The sequence below is a fragment of the Scyliorhinus torazame genome, chromosome 17 (genome assembly GCF_047496885.1).
Source record: "Scyliorhinus torazame isolate Kashiwa2021f chromosome 17, sScyTor2.1, whole genome shotgun sequence".
NCBI lineage: Eukaryota > Metazoa > Chordata > Chondrichthyes > Carcharhiniformes > Scyliorhinidae > Scyliorhinus > Scyliorhinus torazame.
Genome location: NC_092723.1, coordinates 187,824,185 through 187,846,899, shown reverse-complemented (window position 1 = coordinate 187,846,899; position 22,715 = coordinate 187,824,185). Strand labels below are relative to the sequence as shown.

The window sequence follows — 22,715 nt, the reverse complement described above, 5'->3', positions numbered from 1 at the left end:
GGGCGGGGCGGGGCGAAGGGGCGGTTGCCAGGAGCCGGACGCTGGATCACATCGACGACCGGGGGCGTGGCCAGAGGCTTGAAGGCGTTAGGGGTGGGGCCTGGGACGTGCGAGGCCGGGCCGCGGGAAGGCGGGACACGGAGGGCGGGTCCGAGACGCGGGGGGCGGGGCCTGGACGCTGGGGGGCGCGGGGCGGGCTGCTCAAGCTGCAGACGGATTGAAATCACGCGCAGTGACGCGGCCTCGCGAGAGGTAGAAATGTCCCATCAGGCGGTGCGGCCGGGGCTTCCTTCTCTTTCCGCCATATTGACCGAAGCGGTAAGATGTTTGCCGGGCCGGCCGGCAGGCAATCCGGCCGGTATCGGCGCCATCCTGGGCGATAGCGCTCTCGGCTCGCGTCCCGGTTGAAGCGTGTGGTGTGGGGATCCATCCGATAGGGCCATTGGCGGGCATTTGGTGTGCTGTGTGTGTGAGGCTGGTCTCAGAGTGTGTGACCCCCCCCTCCCCACTTCTGCGGCTCTTGTGGCGGCAAAGCGAGGCCTAGGGGCGCGCGGAGATCCCGGCCGACCCGGTTGGAGGGATGGGCGGTCTGGTCTGTCTCTTTCACTGCCGGGCCTCCTGTGCCTTCTGTCTGTGCAGCCAGTGTCTGGGCTGGGGGGAGGGATGCACGGCCTCTCCTCTGGCGGGGGGGTGGGGGGGGGGTGATGGACAGCCCTCCCCTCTGGCTGGTGGGGGCGTGAGGGGATGGGCACTCCTCTCCCCAGCTTTGGGAGGGGGGAGAAATGGGATGGACAGCCCTCCCCCTGGCTGGGGGGGGGGGGGTTGAGGAGATGGACAGCCCTCTCCCTGGCTGGGGGGGGGGGGGGGGGGAGGGTTGAGGAGATGGACAGTCCTCCCCCCTGGCTGGGGGCGGGGGGGTTGAGATGGACAGTCCTCCCCCCTGGCTGGCAGGGGTGGGTTGAGGAGATGGACAGCCCTCCGGTGGGGGGGGGTGAGGAGATGGACAGCCACCCCCCCCCCCCCCCCCCTTGCCTGGGGGGGAGATGGACAGCCCTTTCTCCCCTGCCCCCCCCTGGCTGGGGGGGGGGGTTGAGGAGATGGACAGCCCTCCCCTCTGGCTGTGGGGGGGGGGGGGGTTGATGGATAGCCCTCCCCCCTGGCTGGCTGGGGGGGGGGGTTTGAGATGGACAGTCCTCCCCCCTGGCTGGAGGGGGGGTTTGAGATGGACAGCCCTCCCCCCTGGGGGTGGAGGGGGGGGGGTTGAGATGGACAGCCCTCCCCCCTGGCTGGCAGGGGTGGGTTGAGGAGATGGACAGCCCTCTCCCTGTCTGTGGGGGGTGAGGAGATGGACAGCCCTCCCCCTTGCCTGGGAGGGGTGGTGGGGAGATGGACAGCCCTTTCTCCCCCCGCCCCCCCTGGCTGGGGGGGGGGGGGGGGTGAGGAGATGGACAGCCCTCTCCTCTGGCTGGGGGGGGGGGGGGGGGGGGGGGGGGGGGGGGGGAGACTGGGGAGATTGAGGGTGACTGGCTTCTGCTGAGGGGGTCAGGGCTTTCTGTGTGGCATGAGTCAGGTTAGCTGAGTTAAATGCCAGAGCAACATGCCTGATAACCTGTTCCCTCCCTTTCAGGCATCATGGTGCGCATGAATGTTCTCGCCGATGCCCTGACTAGCATCAACAATGCAGAGAAACGTGGAAAACGGCAGGTTCTCATCCGGCCATGCTCCAAAGTGATTGTGAGATTCCTGACTGTAATGATGAAGCATGGTGAGATAATGTTTGGTCCTGTTTGCTTGCTGAGTATGAGGCTCTGGGGGCAGGCATTTGGTACAATGAACATAGTGTGGTACAATGAACATAGTGCAGAAGGAGGCCATTTGGCCCATCAAGTCTGCACCAACCTACTTTTTAAAAAAAGAATATATTTATTTTTATTCTCCTTTTTCACATTTTCTCCCACATTGACACCCATCAACAATAAACAATAATCAGCAAGATATGTCAATCCCCATAATAACAACGATCCCATCACCCACCAACCCCCAAACCTCAACCCGCATGTTTACATAAACAAATGACAAAAAGGAATCCAGGATTACCCGTAGTCACCCTTAATCTACGCAGTCTCTCCCCCCCCCCCCCCCCCCCCCCCCCCAAAACTAATGTTCGATGTTATCCAATTCTTGAAAGTGCATAATAAATAGTGCCCATGACTTGTAGAACCCCTCCGAGCTTCCCCTCAGTTCGAACTTAACCTTCTCAAGGGTCAAGTATTCCAACAGGTCGCCACGCCAGGGCACTGGGTGGAGAGGCTGCTCTCCATCCAGCAGGATCTGCCTTCGGGTGATCAACGAGGCGAAGGCTATGATATCTGCCTCTGCTCCCGTTTCCAACCCTGGCTGGTCCGACACCCCGAATATGGTCTCCTGGAGACTCTGGTCGAGTTTCACATGCACCACCTTGGAAATGACCCTAAACACCTCCTTCCAGTACTCCCCTAGCTTTGGACAGGACCAAAACATATGAACGTGATTCGCGCCCGCCCCCCGCAACGCTCTCTCACATCAAAAAATACTTCCAAAAATTGGCTCATCCTCGCCCTAGTGAGGTGCGCTCGATATACCACCTTCAGCTGTATCAGCCCCAACCTCGCACATGAGGTGGAGGCATTCACTCTCCGGAGCACCTCACACCAGACCCCCTCTATAGCCTCTCCCAGCTCTTCCTCCCACTTTGCTTTGATCCCTTCCAGTGGCGCCCTTATCCTCTTCCAGAATAGCTCCATACACCGCTGACACTGCCCCCTTCTCCAGTCCCCTTGTCGTCAACACCTCCTCCAGCAATGTGGAGGCCGGTTCCTCTGGGAAGCTCTGTATCTCCTTCCTGGCATGTACCTAAACTCCCTGCTCTAGCCCATACTTCGCTTCCAGCTCCCTCAATCCTGCAATCCGACCCCGAAGAAACAAATTGCACCAACCTACTTAAGCCCTCACTTCCACCCTATTCCCATCTAACCTTTTTGGTCACTAAGAGCAATTTATCATGGCCAATCCACCTAACCTGCACGGCCTTGGACTGGGAGGAAACCCATGCAGACACTGGGAGAATGAAGCTAGGAGTTGCTCACAAGGCCCAAGTCATTCATTCATCTTGAAGCCCCAAATCTTTTTGATTGCTAGTTCTTGAGTTGTCTTCTCTATTTTGATTGAGGATTGTGCACTTTTAATGCGTGAGCTAGGCCAGCATTTCTTTGCCCAACACAATATGCTTTGGAGAAGGTGGTGTTCTGTTCTTGCAGCCACAGCCTTGCTTTGCATAGTGCAGTGTGGGAGATGTTTTATATTCCTTGATTCTGAACTATCATTTGGAAAATTTTTGTGGAATATCATTGGGTGATTCTTGTGCCTAAAATGTGTCTTTTTCTACAGGCTACATTGGAGAGTTTGAAATGATTGATGACCACAGGGGTGGGAAAATAGTTGTCAATCTCACAGGCAGACTGAACAAGGTAAAAAGAATAGAAATTCACAATGTATGTGTTTACCAAGTTGTGGAATCATGCCTTTCCCATAACACAATGTATGTGTTTACCAAGTTGTGGAAATCATGCCTTTCCCATAACTGCTTTTGTGAAGATTAACCCCTTATGTGCTTGTCCTGGAAATGTGATTTGCTTTCACCTTCCCCTGCTCACTTTATATTTTTGGCACCAAATGAACTATTTTCATCTCTCCTGGCCATTCAAATTATTTTCCTACACTACAATAAGTAAGCTTTCTTGCCATGGCTAAATGGCAGTCAGTTTGTGCACATCGCCCTTTTTAAAAGTAGCAATATGATGGTGAGATAATCTGTCATGTTAGTTGAAGAATAAATTAATAAATTTGTGTTTGTAGCCTAGGTATATAGCACTTCAGGTGTGTGTTGTAATCTGATTGTTTCTTGTTCCCTGCTAGTGTGGTGTCATTAGCCCCCGATTTGATGTTCAAGTAAAGGAGCTAGAAAGGTGGCAAAATGGTCTACTGCCTTCCCGTCAGTTTGGGTAAGTTTTACCATGGCAGATATTCCTAGTCACTAACTGACTTGCATAAAACTCTTAACATTGGTTTTCATAACCTGTGTTTGGATGGACTTGTTCCTATGTTGAATGATTTACTGACACGCTGCCTCAAACTCCGATCCTCTGACTCTGGTCTCTGCATCTCCCCGGTGTTGGTAGCATTCCCTTCAGTTAACTCCGTTCCTTTACTTGGAATCTCCTCTACTACAACGACTCATCCTGGAACCCACAATTTTTATTGCTGCAATTTAGTATCCCCAGCAGCACAACAACGTCACAGCCAAGAATCGTGAGTCTTTCTGAGGAATGCTACTGTTTCAGTGAAAGTTGAGAACGTTGAAAGTTCACTGAACCATCTAGGGTGCTTTCCATTGTTTAGTGATTAAGTAGCATATCTCTGGGGCCATGTTACCTTCATTTTGGTTATTGCCAGCCAGCTCCTGGGCTCTAGATAATAGTGTGGAATGGAACTTGCTTCAGAGGCTAGACTCAGCAAGAGTCCTGAAAGAGAAAGTTGCAGTAAAATTGTGCTAATTTCCTAGCCTCTTTGTGTAAGTTTTAACAACTCGTGGTTTAATTGGTACCTGCAGCCTCCAGTACCTCATCAATGTTAGATCAATTATTCCACCCAGTCTGTAAACATTCATCCTCTGAAGAGAGACGAATAATAAATGCAGACTTTCTGAGGACAGTAAGAAGTCTTACAACACCAGGTTAAAGTCCAACAGGTTTGTTTCAAATCACTAGCTTTCGGAGCACTGCTCCTTCACCTGAGGAAGGAGCAGTGCTCCAAAAGCTAGTGATTCGAAACAAACCTGTTGGACTTTAACCTGGTATTGTAAGACTTCTTACTATGCTCACCCCGGTCCAACTTCTCCACATAACTTTCTGAGGGATTGAGAACCTGAAATTTCTGTCCAACCGCTTCCTCATAATCGTACAAAGTCTGAATGAACTGATGGTTAGTTCCCCCATACCTTCTATAACTGACCTCTGGTGCCTCCTGCTTTATTTTTCAATGCTTTGAGTGAATCCAGGCTTTCCACAAATTATTAGTGATTATGCTGTAGGTGTTTGACTTCTTTAAGAAGTAACTTCCTGTTGTTTCACATGAGTTTTTTTTTGTACTGAAGCCTCCTTGCTGTATTGAGTTGCTCCCTGAGAATCTATTCTTGCTAAATCAAGGGGTTAGGGTTAGATCCCTGAGTTTTCACTTCCATAATCCCTCTGGATTTCCTTTACTGCTGCTTCCAAGTACAATACCTTCCGACTACCTGAGTACAAAGGCGATAGTAGACCCAGGGTTATGGCATCTCGTGCCACAGGCTGATCTCCCTTAATCATAACCAATTTCTGCACCGACTTCCAAGGATTTAATTCCCTTATCGAGAGTCATGATTTGTTTTGTTGGTTATTTCTCATTTTGCAAGGCTAAGTCAGGTATCTTCCCTCATGTGCTCCCACACCTTCCTCCTCTCTTACTATAGTTACCAGCTGCTGTCAGAACTCAGCCTAAATATCTGATCCATTTCCTTCCCACTCCAAATGAGAAAAATAATTAACTGCTGATTGGGTAAATATGTAGATGAGTCGATCCCAGCCTTTTAAAACATTGAACTGTATTTGGTTTTGATGAATATTATATTTTGTGAAGTCTAATTGTGAAGTTGTGAAGTATAATGTGCATTGACTATACACATGCACTCTGCTCTTGGACAGAACATAGTGAGCATAAGAAAGAAACCGGAGCAGAGAAGACCAAATGACTGCTCTGCCATTCATTAGGATAAACATGATGTGGAGCTACTGGGGTGGGCGCAGTTTAAAAAGTCTTACAACACCCAGGTTAAAGTCCCAACAGATTTGTTTCGAATCAAACCTGTTGGACTTTAACCTGGTGTAAGACTTGGGATAAAGGCTAAGAACAAAGAAACGTACAGCACAGGAACAGGCCCTTCGGCCCTCCAAGCCCATGCTGCCCATCTGAACTAAAATCTTCTACACTTCCTGGGTCCGTATCCCTCTATTCATGTATTTGTCAAGATGGCCCTTAAATGTCACTATCGTCCCTGCTTCCACCACCTCCTCTGACAATCAGTTTCAGGTACCCACTACCCTCTTGTGTTTTATTTTTTAAAAACTTGCCTCATACATCTCCAAACCTTGCTCCTCGCACCTTAAACCTATGCCCCCTGCCCCCTAATAATTGACCCCTCTACCCTTGGGAAAAGCCTCTGACTATCCACTCTGTCTAGGCCCCTCATAATTTTGTAGACCTCTATCAGGTCGCCCCTCAACCTCCGTCGTCCCAGTAGAACAAATCAAGACCGCTCCCCATAGCTAATCCTCTCCATACCAGGCAACATCCTGGTAAATCTCTTCTGCACCCTCTCTAAAGCCTCCACATCCTTCTGGTAGTGTGGCAACCAGAATTGAACACTATACTCCAAATGTGGCCTAACTTAAGGTTCTATACAGCTGCAACATGACTTACCAATTCTTATACTCAATGCCCCGGCCAATGAAGGCAAGCACGCCGTATGCCTTCTTGACTACCTTCTCCACCTGTGTTGCCCCTTTCAGTGACCTGTGGACCTGTACACCTAGATCTTTTTTTAAATTTTTTTATAGAACATAGAATAATACAGCGCAGTACAGGCCCTTCGGCCCACGATGTTGCACCGAAACAAAAGCCATCTAACCTACACTATGCCATTATCATCCATGTGTTTATCCAATAAACTTTTAAATGCCCTCAATGTTGGCGAGTTCACTACTGTAGCAGGTAGGGCATTCCACGGCCTCACTACTCTTTGCGTAAAGAACCTACCTCTGACCTCTGTCCGATATCTATTACCCCTCAGTTTAAAGCTATGTCCCCTCGTGCCAGCCATATCCATCCGCGGGAGAAGGCTCTCACTGTCCACCCTATCCAACCCCCTGATCATTTTGTATGCCTCTATTAAGTCTCCTCTTAACCTTCTTCTCTCCAACGAAAACAACCTCAAGTCCATCAGCCTTTCCTCATAAGATTTTCCCTCCATACCAGGCAACATCCTGGTAAATCTCCTCTGCACCTGCTCCAAAGCCTCCACGTCCTTCCTATAATGCGGTGACCAGAACTGTACGCAATACTCCAAATGCGGCCGTACCAGAGTTCTGTACAGCTGCAACATGACCTCCCGACTCCGGAACTCAATCCCTCTACCAATAAAGGCCAACACTCCATAGGCCTTCTTCACAACCCTATCAACCTGGGTGGCAACTTTCAGGGATCTATGTACATGGACACCTAGATCCCTCTGCTCATCCACACTTTCAAGAACTTTACCATTAGCCAAATATTCCGCATTCCTGTTATTCCTTCCAAAGTGAATCACCTCACACTTCTCTACATTAAACTCCATTTGCCACCTCTCAGCCCAGCTCTGCAGCTTATCTATATCCCTCTGTAACCTGCTACACCCTTCCACACTATCGACAACACCACCGACTTTAGTATCGTCTGCAAATTTACTCACCCACCCTTCTGCGCCTTCCTCTAGGTCATTGATAAAAATGACAAACAGCAACGGCCCCAGAACAGATCCTTGTGGTACTCCACTTGTGACTGAACTCCATTCTGAACATTTCCCATCAACCACCACCCTCTGTCTTTCAGCTAGCCAATTTCTGATCCACATCTCTAAATCACCCTCAATCCCCAGCCTCCGTATTTTTTGCAATAGCCTCTCTGACTTTCAATACTCTTGAGGGTTCTACCATTCACTGTAGATTCCCTACCTGCATTAGACCTTCCAAAATGCATTACCTCACATTTGTCTGGCTTAAACTCCATCTGCCACGTCTCCGCCCAAATCTCCAAACGATCCAAATCCTGCTGTATCCTCTGACAGTCCTCATCGCTATCTGCAATTCCACCAACCTTTTGTGTTGTCTGCAAACTTACTAATCAGACCAGTTACATTTTCCTCAATCATTTATATATACTACAAACCGCAACGGTCCCAGCACTGATCCCTGCAGAACACCACTAGTCACAGCCCTCCAATTAGAAATGCACCCTTCCATTTCTACTCTCTGCCTTCTGTGACCTAGCCAGTTCTGTATCCACCATGCCAGCTCACCCCTGATCCCATGTCCAATTAAGGGGCAATGCGTGGCCAATCACCTACCCTGCACATCTTTGGGTTGTGGGGCCGAAACCCACCATCAAGGGGAGACAGTGCAAATTCTGAAGATTCACAATCCTCTGAAGAAATTCCTCTTGTCTGTCTGAAATCATTGGTCCCTTGACTGCTTCCTTGTTCCAGATTCCCATTTGTCAGGCTGCTGCTACTGGAATGAAGCAGTGTGCTTGTGCTCAGTGATCACATTTGGGGTCAGTTGGACAGGGCTTGGACAGGTGGCTGAGGGTGCTCCAGCTGCCTCATAGAAAACTGGACAGTGGTGTGAAGTGTCATGTGAGGGTACCTTTAAGAAATGGGTGTTTATAAATGGGTATGTATATAAATATCTGTAGTGAGAGGATCTTTAAGAAATGGGTGTTTACTACTGCAGTGATGTCAGTGGGTGGAGCTGGGCTGCCTGTCAGCTTTTTACTTTAGTTTTAGGCTGTTTGCTGCAGGGTGTGTTTTAATTTCGTTTTCAATGTTGAAGCTGAAGCCAGACCAAGTAGCTGTGCTGCTGTTCTCTCTGCCATCAAAGACTATCCTCTTGGACTTCCGGTGGTGCCCTCGAGGAAGCAGGTTGCAGGTCAGATCGCTCCCACCCGCGATGGGCAAACTGACCTTTGGAACGGACCTTTTACGGGACCTGCCGACCTTGTTAGGTTGAGGGGACGATAGGGAAGGCCCCCCCCCCCCCAAAGGGTATGAGCAGCTGGACCAGAAGTGGTCGTGTGGAGCGGCAGGGCCCGAAGCGGGAGCAGCGAGGACCCCCGGCCAGGCGGCAAAACATGGTGGACGGCAAGGGACCACGGAGCGGAGGCTCACTGGCCCAAGGGAAGCAACAGATGGAGTTTAAGAACTGCTTCGCCGAATTGAAGAGGGACACGTTGGACCCAATGAGAGCAGGAATGGTCGAAGCGCAGGCGGTCCAGGAAAAGGTGCTCAGGGAGGTTGAGTGAAGCTCTCCAGCCAGGCGGACATGGTGGAGCTGGAGCACGAGGTGGCAGAGCTGAACGCCCACCAGGGGAGGATGCAGGAGCAACTTGAAGAGCTGGGTAACAGAGCCAGGAGGTAGCATTTGAGGACCGTTGGCCTCCCTGAGGGCTGGGATGTGGGTGCATACGGTGAAAGGTATGCTGGAGGCGTTGATGGGGCCAGAGGCTTTCCTCCGACCCCTGGAGTTGGATGGGGCGCATAGAGGTCCCCGCAAGGAAGCCCAGGAGGGGCGACCGACCGAGGGCCTTGGTGGTCCGCTTTCACCGGCTTGCAGACGGGGGAACTTGTGCTGCGATGGGCCAAGGTGGAGAGGAGCAGCAGATGGGAGAATTGAGGTGTGCATCTACCAGAACTTGGGAACGGAGCTGGCCAAGAGGCGTGCAGGATTCATCAAGGTAAAAGCAGCCCTCTACAAAAAGGTGAAGTTTGGAATGTTGTATCCTGCGATGCTTTGGGTTACGTTTGAGGAACTCCACTAATACTTTGAGACACCAGAACAGGTTTGGATTTTTATTAAAGAAAAGAAGCTGGACTTGAACTAACGGGCACTTCATTTTCTCAGTGCTGTACAGTGACGGTGGTCTGTTAACCTAATTGCTGTGACTAGGTGTGGACTTTTATTAAAAGAAGTTGGACTTGAACTAAAGGACTCTGGATCTCGGAGCTTTTGTGTGGTGACGGTTTGTTAAATTATCCTGTACTGTAATGTTCTATCCAAGATTGTTTTCAGCCTGGACAGAGTGGGGGCTGGAGGGCGCATTGTGTAGGGTGTTTTGGGGGATAGCATCAAGGTTGGGGGGGGGGGGGGGGGAAATAAGAGAGGGGGCCTGTGCTTGGTACCTTTTGGCGGGGAGTTCGGGGCCTCTGAGAGGGATGGGCTAGGACTTGAAAGGGCACGGTGAGATACAATCAGGTTAATGGGTCTGGGGGGGGTGGGGGAGGGGGAGAGGTTGGGGGGGGGGGGTTGAGGGGGAGAGGTTGGGGTGGTGGCAGCCGGGAAGGAGAGCAGAGGAGACTTCAGGGGGGCTGTCTAGGGATCCTCCAGGGTAGAAGGTCGCTTGCAGGCTCTCTGGGAACAGCGCAGGAAACCGACAGCAGCGGCACCTGAGGGGGGGGTTAAGAGCTACGTTAGTTTAGTTGAACACGTGTGGTATGGGCAAACAGAGCTGACAGGGGAAGTGCTTTATTAACATGTTTATTCTTTCCCACTGTTTGTTTTCACTATGTTAAGGCTCTTTGCATAGGGCCTGTTTTCTCCCTGGAAATGTTACAAATTTGTTTTAAATAAAAAAAATAAAAAAAAAATTCAACTTTCTCTTGATCATTTAGTGAATAAATGTTTTCAGTAGTGATTTTAACCTGATGTGCTTCTGTTGAAGGTTTTGTTTTAAGTCGTATGGATGTTAAAAGGAAAGCTTAAAGGATTACTTAGTGTTGTATTCTTTGGGGCTTGTATTTGAATTAATGGTTGCTAAGATGTTCACTATGTTTTAAAAAGTTTAACTGGAGTTCATAGAATAAACATTGTTTTGCTTGTAAAAAAATAGCTTTCCATTTTCTGCTGTACCACACCTGTGGAGTGGACCGTGTGCTCCCCATACCACAATCTATTAAAAGTTGTGGGTCAGGTGAACTCCATGATACATTTTGGGGTTCTCTAAACCCTGGCCCATAGCTGAAGTGCCTTCAGCCTGATGTGCATTGTTCAATTTCCACGTTTGTTTGCCTTTCACTTGTTGAAACTAGGCTTTTGAACCGCAAAATCTGGGCCATTTTGAATTATGTACAGAAAGATTAAATGATCAGTGTTAATCTTTGTGTAGATGCAGCTATAGACGTTCCTGCTGATCATGCACATTCTACCCCTTCATGTTTATGTAACGCACTAACCCAGTCTTTGTCTAGTTTAATTCACTTTGTTGACTGGCAGGTATTTAATATGGTTCTTGACAAAGTTGTACCTCCCAAATCGTGACCAGCTTCATGCTATTTTGTGTATCTCCACTGCAAAACTTCCTGCGCCAACTGGGCATATAGAACAGAACAAAAGTACAGCACAGGAACAAGCCCTTCGGCCCTCCAAGCCCGTGCCGACCATGCTGCCTGACTAAACTACAATCTACTACACTTCCTGGGTCCGTATCCCTCTATTCCCATCCTATTCATGTATTTGTCAAAATGCCCCTTAAATGTCACTATCGTCCCTGCTTCCACCACCACCTCCGGCAGGGAGTTCCAGGCACCCACTACCCTCTGTAAAGAAAGAAAGAAGAAGAAAAAACTTGCCTCGTACATCTACTCTAAACCTTGCCCCTCTCACCTTAAACCTATGCCCCCTAGTAATTGACCCCTCTGCCCTGGGGAAAAGCCTCTGACTATCCACTCTGTCTATGCCCCTCATAATTTTGTAGACCTCTATCAGGTTGCCCTTCCACCTCCGTCGTTCCAGTGAGAACAAACCAAGTTTATTCAACTGCTCCTCAGAGCTATTGCCCTCCATACCAGGCAACATCCTGGTAAATCTCTTCAGCACTCTCTCTAAAGCCTCCACATCCTTCTGGTAGTGTGGCGACCAGAATTGAACACTATACTCCCAAGTGTGGTGTGGCCTAACTAAGGTTCGATACAGCTGCAACATGCCTTGACAATTCTTATGCCCAATGTCCCGGCCAATGGAGGCAAGCATGCCGTATGCCGTCTTGACTACCTTCTCCACCTGTGTTGCCCCTTTCAGTGACCTGTGGACCTGTACTCCTAGATCTCTCTGACTTTCAATACTCTTTGAGGGTTCTACCATTCTGGGTTTGGTTTAGCTGGTTTAGGGGCTGGTTTAGCACACTGGGCTAAATCGCTGGCTTTTAAAGCAGACCCAAGGCAGGCCAGCAGCACTGTTCAATTCCCGTGCCAGCCTCCCTGAACAGGTGCTGGAATGAGGCAACTAGGGGCTTTTCACAGTAACTTCATTGAAGTCTACCTGTGACAATAAGCGATTTTCATTTCATTCACTGTATATTCCCTACCTGCATTAGACCTTCCAAAATGCATTACCTCACATTTGCCCGGATTAAACTCCATCTGCCATCTCTCCGTCCAAGTCTCCAAACAATCTAAACCCTGCTGTATCTGACAGTCCTCATCGCTATCCGCAGTTCCACCAACCTTTGTGTCGTCTGCAGACTTGCTAATCAGACCAGTTACATTTTCCTCAATCATTTAAATATACTACAAACAGCAAAGGTCCCAGCACTGATCCCTGCGGAACACCACTAGTCACAGCCCTCCAATCAGAAAAGCACCCTTCCATTGCTACTCTCTGCCTTCTATGGCCTAGCCAGTTCTGTATCCATCTTGCCAGCTCGCCCCTGATCCCGTGTGACTTCACCTTTTGTACTAGTCTACCATGAGGGACCTTGTCAAAGGCCTTACTGAAGTCCATATAGACAACATCCACTGCCCTACCTGCATCAATCATCTTTGTGACCTCTTCGATAAACTCTATCAAGTTAGTGAGACACGATCTCCCCTTCGGGCAAATGCAGTTCCGTGCTGGGACCAGACGGAATGGTACTTGTGGACATCTCCCAGGGATCGGAGGACCTCAGGTGCTTGCCCCCTGAGGGCCTCGGTGGGGAGCTCCGACAGATAGCATGGTATTTCTCGGTACTACAAGCACTGGGAAATACCCGGCTAACCGCAGTCATCATGGGACTGTTCCAATTTGGTTAGATCGCTCCCGAAGTGTCATTTTGGGCAGGTTTGGCGGGGTTTTACCATCCAGTTTTTTGGGTGAGATCCAGACCTGCATTTACCCACATTTATTGGGGGCTTGGAGTTTCTCATCAGTTTCTCACTGGTCAATTCCAGGTTGGCGGTGCCCGGTTAAAGCAAATTACTGCGGATGCTGGAATCTGAAACCAAAGAGAAAATGCTGGAAAATCTCAGCAGGTCTGGCAGCATCTGTAGGGAGAGAAAAGAGCTAATGTTTCGAGTCCAGGTGACCCTTTGACAACATCCACTGCCCTACCTGCATCAATCATCTTTGTGTCCTCTTCGGAAAACTCTTATCAAGTTAGTGAGACACTATCTCCCCTTCACAAAACCATGCCTCTCACTAATACGTCCATTTGCTTCCAAATGGGAGTCGATCCTGTCTCATAAGAACATAAGAACTAGAAACAGTCGAGCCTGCTCCACCATTCAATGAGATCGTGGCTGATCTTTTGTGGACTCAGCTCCACTTTCCGGCCCGAACACCATAACCCTTAATCCCTTTATTCTTCAAAAAACTATATCTTTATCTTTAAAACATTTAGTGAAGGAGCCTCTGCTGCTTCACTGGGCAGAGCATTCCATAGATTCACAACCCTTTGGGTGAAGAAGTTCCTCCTAAACTCAGTCCTAAATCTACTTCCCCTTATTTTGAGGCTATGCCCCCTAGTTCTGCTTTCACTCGCCAGTGGAAACAACCTGCCCGCATCTATCCTATCTATTCCCTTCATAATTTTATATGTTTCTATAAGATCCCCCCCCCCCCTCATCCTTCTAAATTCCAACGAGTACAGTCCCAGTCTACTCAACCTCTCCTTGTAATCCAACCCCTTCAGCTCTGGGATTAACCTAGTGAATCTCCTCTGCACACCCTCCAGTGCCAGTACATCCTTTCTCAAGTATTCTTCGAATTCTCTCCAGTAATTTCCCTACCACTGACGTAAGGCTCACCGGCCTGTAGTTCCCTGGATTATCCTTGCTACCCTTCTTAAACAGAGGAACAACATTGGCTATTCTCCAGTCCTCCGGGGCATCACCTGAAGACAGTGAGGATCCAAAGATTTCTGTCAAGGCTTTAGCTCTAGCCTCCTTCAGTATTCTGGGGTAGATCCCATCAGGCCCTGGGGACTTAACTACAGTAATATTTTTCAAGACGCCCAACACCTCGTCTTTTTGGATCTCAATGTGACCCAGGCTATCTTCACACCCTTCTCAAGACTCAACATCCACCAATTCCTTCTCTTTGTTGAATACTGATGCAAAGTATTCATTTAGTACCTCGCCCATTTCCTCTGGCTCCACGCATAGATTCCCTTGCCTATCCTTCAGTGGGCCAATCCTTTCCCTGGCTACCCTCTTGCTTTTTATGTACGTGTAAAAAGCCTTGGGATTTTCCTTAACCCTGTTTGCCAATGACTTTTTGTGACCCCTTCTAGCCCTCCTGACTCCAGGATATTTATGCCTCTCCAGTTTAGATGCAACCTGTCCTTATATAGGTCACACCTGCCCCGGAAGAGCTCCCAGTGGTCCAGATAACGGAAACCCTCCCTCCTACACCAGCTGTTCAGCTGTTTAGCCACGTGTTTAGCTGCTGTATCTTCCTATTTCTAGCCTCACTGGCATGTGGCACAGGGAGTAATCCCGAGATTACAACCCGAGAGGTCCTGTCTTTTAACTTTCTGCCCAGCTCCCTGAACTCCTGCTGCAGGACCTCATGCCCCTTCCTGCCTATGTCGTTAGTACCAATATGTACAACGACCTCTGCCTGTTTGCCCTCCCCCTTCAGGATGCCCGCTACCTGTTTGGGGACATTCTGGACCCTGGAACCAGGGAGGCAGCATACCATCCTGGAGTCTCTTTCACGTCCACAGAAGTGCCTATCTGCCCCTGACTATAGAGTCCCCTATTACTATATGTTGATGCCCTGAAGAAATTCACCCTATTAGATACTTTCATGTTCATAGAATCATAGAATTTACAGTGCAGAGGGAGGGTATTCTGCCCATTGAGTCTGCACCAACTCTTGGAAAGAGCACCCTACCTAGCTAAACCCACACCTCTACCCCGTAACCCAGTAACCCCACCTAATCTTTTTATACACTAAGGGCAATTTAGCATGGCCAATTCACCTAACCTGCACATCTTTGGACTGTTGGAGGAAACCGGAGCACCCGGAGGAAACCCACGCAGACGTGGGGGGACTCCACACACAATGACCCAAGCCGGGAGTTGAGCCTTGAGCTGTGATGAAACTGTGCTACTGTGCCGTGTTTTGGGATATAATTGCCATGGTTGAATTCTTTTTTAAAATTTAGATTACCCAATTAAGGGGCAATTGGCGTGGCCAATCTGCCTACCCTGCATGTTTTTAGGTTGTGGGGTCAAAGCCCACGCAAACGCAAGGAGAATGTGCTCCACAGGGGCGGTGACCCAGAGCCGAGTGTGGGACCTCGGTGCTGTGCTGCCCCCCATGGTTGAGTTCTGAACACAGTCTAATGTTAGATGTGATTGTGATGGGCAGCACTTGCTGAACAATCTCAACATGCTAAGTTCATAAGCTGTAGGAGCAGAATTAAACATCAAGTCTGCTCTGCCATTCTATCATGGCTGAAATGTTCCTCGTCTGTTAACTACAATGCTACAGACCAAGAGCTGGATTGCAAAATCAGCCAAAGCATTTCCACCAGTGAAGGACAGTAGCTGGAAGTGGTTCGTGGAGTCAGAGGAGCTAGGAGAGGTGCTAAATGAATATTTTTCGTCTGTATTCGCACGGGAAAAAGATAGTGTTGTCGAGGAGAATACTGGCATTCAGGCTACTAGACTAGAAGGGCTTGAGGTTCATGAGGAGGTGTTAGCAATTCTGGAAAGTGTGAAAATAGATAAGTCCCCTGGGCCGGATGGGATTTATCCTAGGATTCTCTGGGAAGCTAGGGAGGAGATTGCTGAGGCCTTGGCTTTGATCTTTAAGTCCTCTTTGTCTACAGGAATATTGCCAGAAGACTGGAGGATAGCAAATGTCCCCTTGTTCAAGAAGGGAAGTAGAGACAACCCTGGTAACTATAGACCAGTGAGCCTTACTTCTGTGGTGGGCAAAATCTTGGAAAGGTTTATAAGAGATAGGATGTATAATCATCTGGAAAGGAATAATTTGATTAGATAGTCAACACGGTTTTGTGAAGGGTAGGTCGTGCCTCACAAACCTTATTGAGTTCTTTGAGAAGGTGACAAAACAGGTGGATGAGGGTAAAGCAGTTGATGTGTATATGGATTTCAGTAAAGCGTTTGATAAGGTTCCCCACGGTTGGCTGCTGCAGAAAATACGGAAGCATGGGATTCAGGGCCATTTAGCAGTTTGGATCAGTAATTGGCTAGCTGGAAGAAGACAAAGGTTGATGGGAAATGTTCAGACTGGAGACCAGTTACTAGTGGTATACCACAAGGATCTGTTTTGGGGCCACTGCTGTTTGTCATTTTTATAAATGACCTGGAGGAGGGCGTAGAAGGGTGGGTGAGTAAATTTGCAGATGACACTAAAGTCGGTGGAGTTGTGGACCGTGCGGAAGGATGTTACAAGTTACAGAGGGGCATAGATAAGCTGCAGCGCTGGGCTGAGAGGTGGCAAATGGAGTTTAATGCCGAAAAGTGAGGTGATTCATTTTGGAAGGAATAACAGGAAGACAGAGTACTGGGCTAATGGTAAGATTCTTGGTAGTGTGGATGAGCAGAGAGATCTTGGGTGTCCATGTACATAAATCCCTGAAAGTTGCCACCCAGGTTGAGAAGGTTGTTAAGAAGGCGTACGATGTGTTAGCTTTTATTGGTAGAGGGATTGAGTTTAGGAGCCATGAGGTTATGTTGCAGCTGCACAAAACTCTGGTGCGGCCGCATTTGGAGTATTGCGTGCAATTCTGGTCGCCACATTATAGGAAGGATGTGGAAGCATTGGAAAGGGTGCAGAGGAGATTTACCAGAATGTTGCCTGGTATGGAGGAAAGATCTTATGAGGGAAGGCTGTGGGACTTGAGGCTGTTTTCGTTAGAGCGAAGGTTAAGAGGTGACTTAATTGAGGCATACAAGATGATCAGAGGATTGGATAGGGTGAACAGTGAGAGCCTTTTTCCTTGGATGGTGATGTCTAGCACGAGGGGACATAGCTTTAAATTGAGGGGAGATAGATATAGGACAGATGTCAAAGATAGGTTCTTTACTCAGAGTAGTAAGGGCGTGGAATGCCCTGCCTGCAACAGTAGTGGACTCGCCAACACTAAGGGTATTCAAATGGTCATTGGATAGACGTATGGACGATAAGGGAATAGTGTAGATGGGCTTTAGAGTGGTTTCACAGGTCGGTGCAACATCGAGGGCCGAAGGGCCTGTACTGTGCTGTAATGTTCTATGTTCGCCCTAGAACACGACATGGGCACAGTAAGAAGTTTTACAACACCTTGTAAAAGGTGTTTTTACAAGACACCTTTTGGTTAAAGTCCAACAGGTTTGTTTCGATGTCACTAGCTTTCGGAGCGCTCCGGAAGCTAGTGACATTGAAACAAACCTGTTGGACTTTAACCTGGTGTTGTAAAACTTCTTACTGTGCTCACCCCAGTCCAACGCCGGCATCTCCACAACATGACATGGGAGTAGGCAATTTCATCTTCCGAACCTAAACACCTTCAATGTGATCATGGCTGATCCCATCCTGGCCCCAACCCTACTGTTCTGCCCATTCACCATAACCCTTCAACCCATTACCAATTAAAAATCTGTCTTAACTCCTCAAATTTACTCACTGTCCCAGCATCCACCGCACCCTGGGGGGTAGTGAATTCCACAGATTCACAACCCTTTGGGAGAAGTAGTTTCTCCTCAAATGGGTTTTAAATTTGCTTCCCCTAATTCTAAGATTATGACCTTGTTTTAGAATGTCCCACAAGAGGAAGCATCTGCTCCCCATCTACTTTATCCCTAGCTTGTAGCATCTTGTATACCTCAATGCCTGCAATAACGTAGAGGAGGAATTCTTGCAGTGTATCCAGAGTGGTTTGCTCGGCCAATACGTTGAGGAACCAACTAGAGGGTAAGCCATCCTAGGCTGGGTATTCTGAAATGACGAAGGAATAATTGGGAATCTAATTGTGCGGAATAAATGGGTCTTTTATCCAAAATGGCAGGCAGTAACTAGTGGGGATCAGTGCTGGGACCCCAGCTATTCGCAATATATTGATTTAGATGAGGGAACGAAATGGATTATATCCAAATTTGCAGATGAGACGAAGCTGGTTGGAGGGTGAGCTGTGAGGAGGATGCTTGAGTGATTTGGACAGTGTGGGCAAATGAATGACGGATGCAGTATAAAGTGGATAAACATGAGATTGTCCCCTTTGGTAGCAAAAACAGGAATGCCGTGTAATGAGACCTGGGTGTCCTTGTATACCAGTCGCTGAAAGTAAGCATGCAGGTAGGTGCAGCAGGTGGTAAAGAAGGCAAATGGTATAGAATAGAATCCCCTCCAAGCAGAAAGATGCCATTTGGCTCATCGAGTCACTGGCCCTTTTGAAAGACCCATCCTACCTAGGCCCAATCCTTTGACCTATTCCAGCGACCCCACCCCAAACCACATCTTTGGGACTGGGAAGAAACCAGATCACCCGGAGAAAACCCACACAGACATGGGGAGAATGTGAACTCCACACAGTCAGAGGTTGGAATTGAACCTGGGTCCCTGGGGCTGAGGCAGCAGTGCTAACCACTGTGCCACCGTGCTGCCTTCATAACGAGAGGATTTGAAGACTGGAGCAGGGATGTCTTGCTGCAACTATTCAGGGCCTTGGTGAGACCACACCTGGAATATTGTGCAGGTTTGATCTTTTTTATTTCAGGAAGGATGTTGTTCTCGTGCGAGGGTTTACCAGACTGATCCCTGGGGTGGTGCGGCTGCCATTTGAGTGATTGAATCGGTCGAGTTCAAAAGAATGAGGGATGATTTCATATAAACCGAAAATTCTAACCGGGCTAGACAGGTGCAGGAAGGATGTTCCTGGTGGTGGAGAATCCAGGGGTCACAGCCTGAGGATATGGGGTAGACCATTTCAGGCTGCGCTTAGGAGAAATTTCATAACCTGAGGGATTACCACAAAGCAGATGTGGCTAAAACATTCTGTTTTCAAGAAGGAGTTTGGTACATTTTTTTGAGCTAAATGGATCAAGGATATGGAGAGGTTTGGATGATCAGCCATGATGGCAGAGAAGACTCCCAAAGCCGAGAAGGCCTGCTCCTATTTTCTGTCTCCAAATGAGGAAACGGTTGCAGATTGAACTGATTGGAGTTGGGAGATTAGGTACATCAATTCTCCAGCTCAAGTTCAGTCAGCCCTCTGTTCAATCCCATCAGTTAGCCACTTTTTTGTTTTACTAATTTCAGTTTGGAAATCTCAATCCTCCCTCTTGACTAAATGTGTACAAGGTAGATGACTATCATTAAATGCTACAAATTAACTTTTACTGGACAAGAGAAACATGTATATTATCCCTTTTGAAGCCTGGGTTTTCCATCCGGTTGGGGAATTTCATTTCAATTGTTGCACTTTGCAAGGATTCAGTGCTGTTCAAAAATTAAAATAGGTTCAATATTGTCATGTCTTGTTGGCCATTCTGTACCTACAGTGCTGCACTGCAAAGTGAATCCACTGTCAATCCTTGAGGATTGTCAAATTTAATTGGATATAATGGAAATAAGGCAGGGAAGCTATCTGTAATTGTAACTTCTAATTTTAGTAATGAGTGAGACTGATGTGAGATGGATCTGTTTGGGTACCTGAGCATTGCTGAAGAGCATTCAGCATTGAGCATGTTTTTTTTAAAGTTATTATTAGGACTGAATGGTTGTACTATAAATGAATTTCTGGTGGTTATGGAAGTCGGAGTTCTGTTTTCCATTTAAAGTCTGCAGTTTTTGAATGAACTGAAGGAATTTACTGTCTACAGAACAAGATTGACTGAGGCATAAGAGTTTTAGCTCCCTTAGAAGTTTTAAGTTGTAATTGCTGCAGAGAAGATTTGAGGTTTGTTAAATTGTTTCGGACTGAGCTTTTCTCAGGAAGCAGTTTGCAATGTTTGATTGGATAATGCCACCCATTATGGTTCTTGACTGTCATTGCAGAATGGTTAACGCCGGGTTTGCAAACATCCCTATACCATCAGCACAATTGCTTCACAGCTCCAGGGTCCCAGGTTCGATTCTCAGCTTGGGTCACTGTCTGTGCGGAGTCTGCACGTTCTTCCCATGTGTGCGTGGGTTTCCTCTGGTTTCTTCCCACAGTCCAACTTGCCCTTGGTTTCCAAAATTGTCCTTGGTGTTGTGTGGAGTTACCGGGTTATGGGGATCAGGTGGAGGTGTGGGCTTGTGTAGGGTGCTCTTTCCAAGAGCCAGTGCAGACTTCATGTGCCAAATGGCCTTCTGCACTGTAGGTTCTATGACCAGCCATCTAATTCGAGAATGTAATGGCTAATTGGTTGATGCTGTTAGTTTTTTAAAGTTTTAAAATTTATAATACCCAATTATTTTTTCCAATTGAGGGGCAATTTTGTGTCGCCAATCCACCTATCCTGCACATCTTTGGGTTGTGGGGGTGAAACCCACGCAAACATGGGGAGAACGTGCAAGCTCCACACGGGCAGTGACAGAGCGCTGGGTGGCACAGTGGCTAGCAATGCTGCCTACAGTGTTGAGGATCTCGGTGCCGTAGGCAGCGGTGCTAGCCACCGTGCTGCCCTGATGCTGTTGGTTTTAACAACGCATTTGTCCAGTATTTCCTACAACTATGGCAAACAATTGCTTTGTTTTGAAATGTCAATTGAAGTGATTAAGATTTCAGCTTAATCAATTACATTTTTTTAATTATAGGTATCTCGTTCTAACGACCTCAGCTGGCATCATGGACCATGAAGAGGCCAAGCGAAAACATACGGGAGGAAAAATCCTCGGATTCTTTTTCTAAAACGTGAAACCAGTCTATAATAAAACATTTGAAACTATTTTGTCTTTTTAAATCAGTCTGGATTAATATCGAGAACACGTGGATTCTGAGGTTGCTGAGAATGTTCATTTTAGGTCTATGTAGAATCAAGGGCAGGAGTAGCCCGTTTGGACCCTCGTGCTTGATCAGTGCAAATCTCCTGTGAGAACTAAGCACAGGATTTGAAATCCAGGAAAGTTTTTTAAAAAATTCATCATAAATCTAATTAATCGTGTTGTTCATCACACTTTACTGGAGGTTTTCTGACATTCATGGCTAGCGGGCGACTGGAAGCCACCAAACAATGATTTGAAACTGAAGGAGCCAAGCTGTGGGTAAGGATGTGCAGCGGATATAGCATGTACCACTAGGTGATGCTCTGCATTGTATCAATGAAACATTAATCATTGCAGTTTTCATTTTGCGCTTGGGCAAAACTGCAATTCCGTGTAGAAGATTAAAGAATTTTCACCCGGAACACAATGTTCATTTTGGGATATGGTAAGCACTGTTACGGAAGGCAAAGTATCTCGTTCTTTTGTGTATGTAAGTTTCACTGTCGCCCCACTTTTAGGTCAGTGGGTACCACAAGACCCAATAAGGATCTGAAATAGGCCATTCATTAGCAGCGAGCTGCTGAACCATTTGATAAGCTCATGGCTGGCCTGATTGTGCCCCCTCCGCTATCTTTATCCCTGATGACCCTAAACTCTTGTTGACCCTCATGTAAGTCTAACTCCGCCTTCAAGATATGCAAGACCCAGTCTCCACAGGTGCCGGGAAAGAATTCCACAGGCTAAAGACACTAGGAGGGAAAAAATATCCTTAATGGGTGACCTGTAAATTTTTAAAAAATGCTTTTGAGTCCTGCCCTGCATGGGGAAACGTGGATCCAAAGTCTCCTTACGACCTTTGTTTCAATAAGACTCCAATGGTGTGCACCCTGTGCACAAGATAAGCCTGAGCCCTATGTACAAGGGCAATTAAGGATGGGCAGCATGGTGGTGCAGTGGGTAGCAATGCTGCCTCATGGCAACAAGTACCCAGGTCACAGGTGTTTGCATGTTCTCTGTGTCTGCATGGTTCTCACCCTCACAACCCAAAGGTGTGCAGGGTAGGTGGATTGGCCACACTAAATTTACTTAATTGGGAAAAAAGAACTGGGTGTTTTAAATATTTAAAAAAAAAAAAGGATGGGCAGCAAATGCTGGTCTAAAGTGATAATGTCCTATGAGGCAAAAAAAAAAAAAATGCCCCCTCTGCTGGCCTACAATCGCGCAATAACTAGCTTGACCTTCATGGTGAGTAGACATTTGCCAGCTTCTAAAGGTAAGAAATCTGTAGTCTCTTAACACTTGCTGGCTCTTGGAGAAATGCACCAAATTTCAGCTCCTAAAGGCCGAGGCCTTGTTTGTGAATCAAGTCAAATATTTGGACAGTTGTAGGAGTGTATTTTCTTCTACAAATACAAGATACTAATAGGGAGAATCTAGTAGAATTTTTAAACTAGAACAAAGAAATTTGCTGGATTGTCTCTGCTTCCTTTCTCAAACAAGGGAATGACATTGGCTGTTCTCCAGTCCTCTGGAACCTCACCTGTGGTCAAAGAGGATGTGAAGGTATCTGTTAAGGCACCAGCTATTTCTCCCCTTGCCTGCCGCAGTAACCGGGGATAGATCCCATCCGGCCTCAGGGACAGGTCTACTTTAATG

The 22,715-nt window shown here is 47.7% G+C and overlaps 1 protein-coding gene across 1 annotated transcript; it reads left to right on the top strand.

Moving 5' to 3' along the window:
- The first annotated feature begins 225 nt into the window (after positions 1-225).
- rps15a (ribosomal protein S15a) lies at positions 226-21,037 on the top strand. The gene is made up of 5 exons (XM_072481858.1): positions 226-318; positions 1,628-1,765; positions 3,427-3,506; positions 3,955-4,040; positions 20,892-21,037. Exons 2-5 carry the CDS (start codon positions 1,633-1,635, stop codon positions 20,983-20,985), a joined length of 393 nt encoding a protein of 130 aa, XP_072337959.1. The 5' UTR covers positions 226-318; positions 1,628-1,632; the 3' UTR covers positions 20,986-21,037.
- Positions 21,038-22,715: the final 1,678 nt, after the last annotated feature.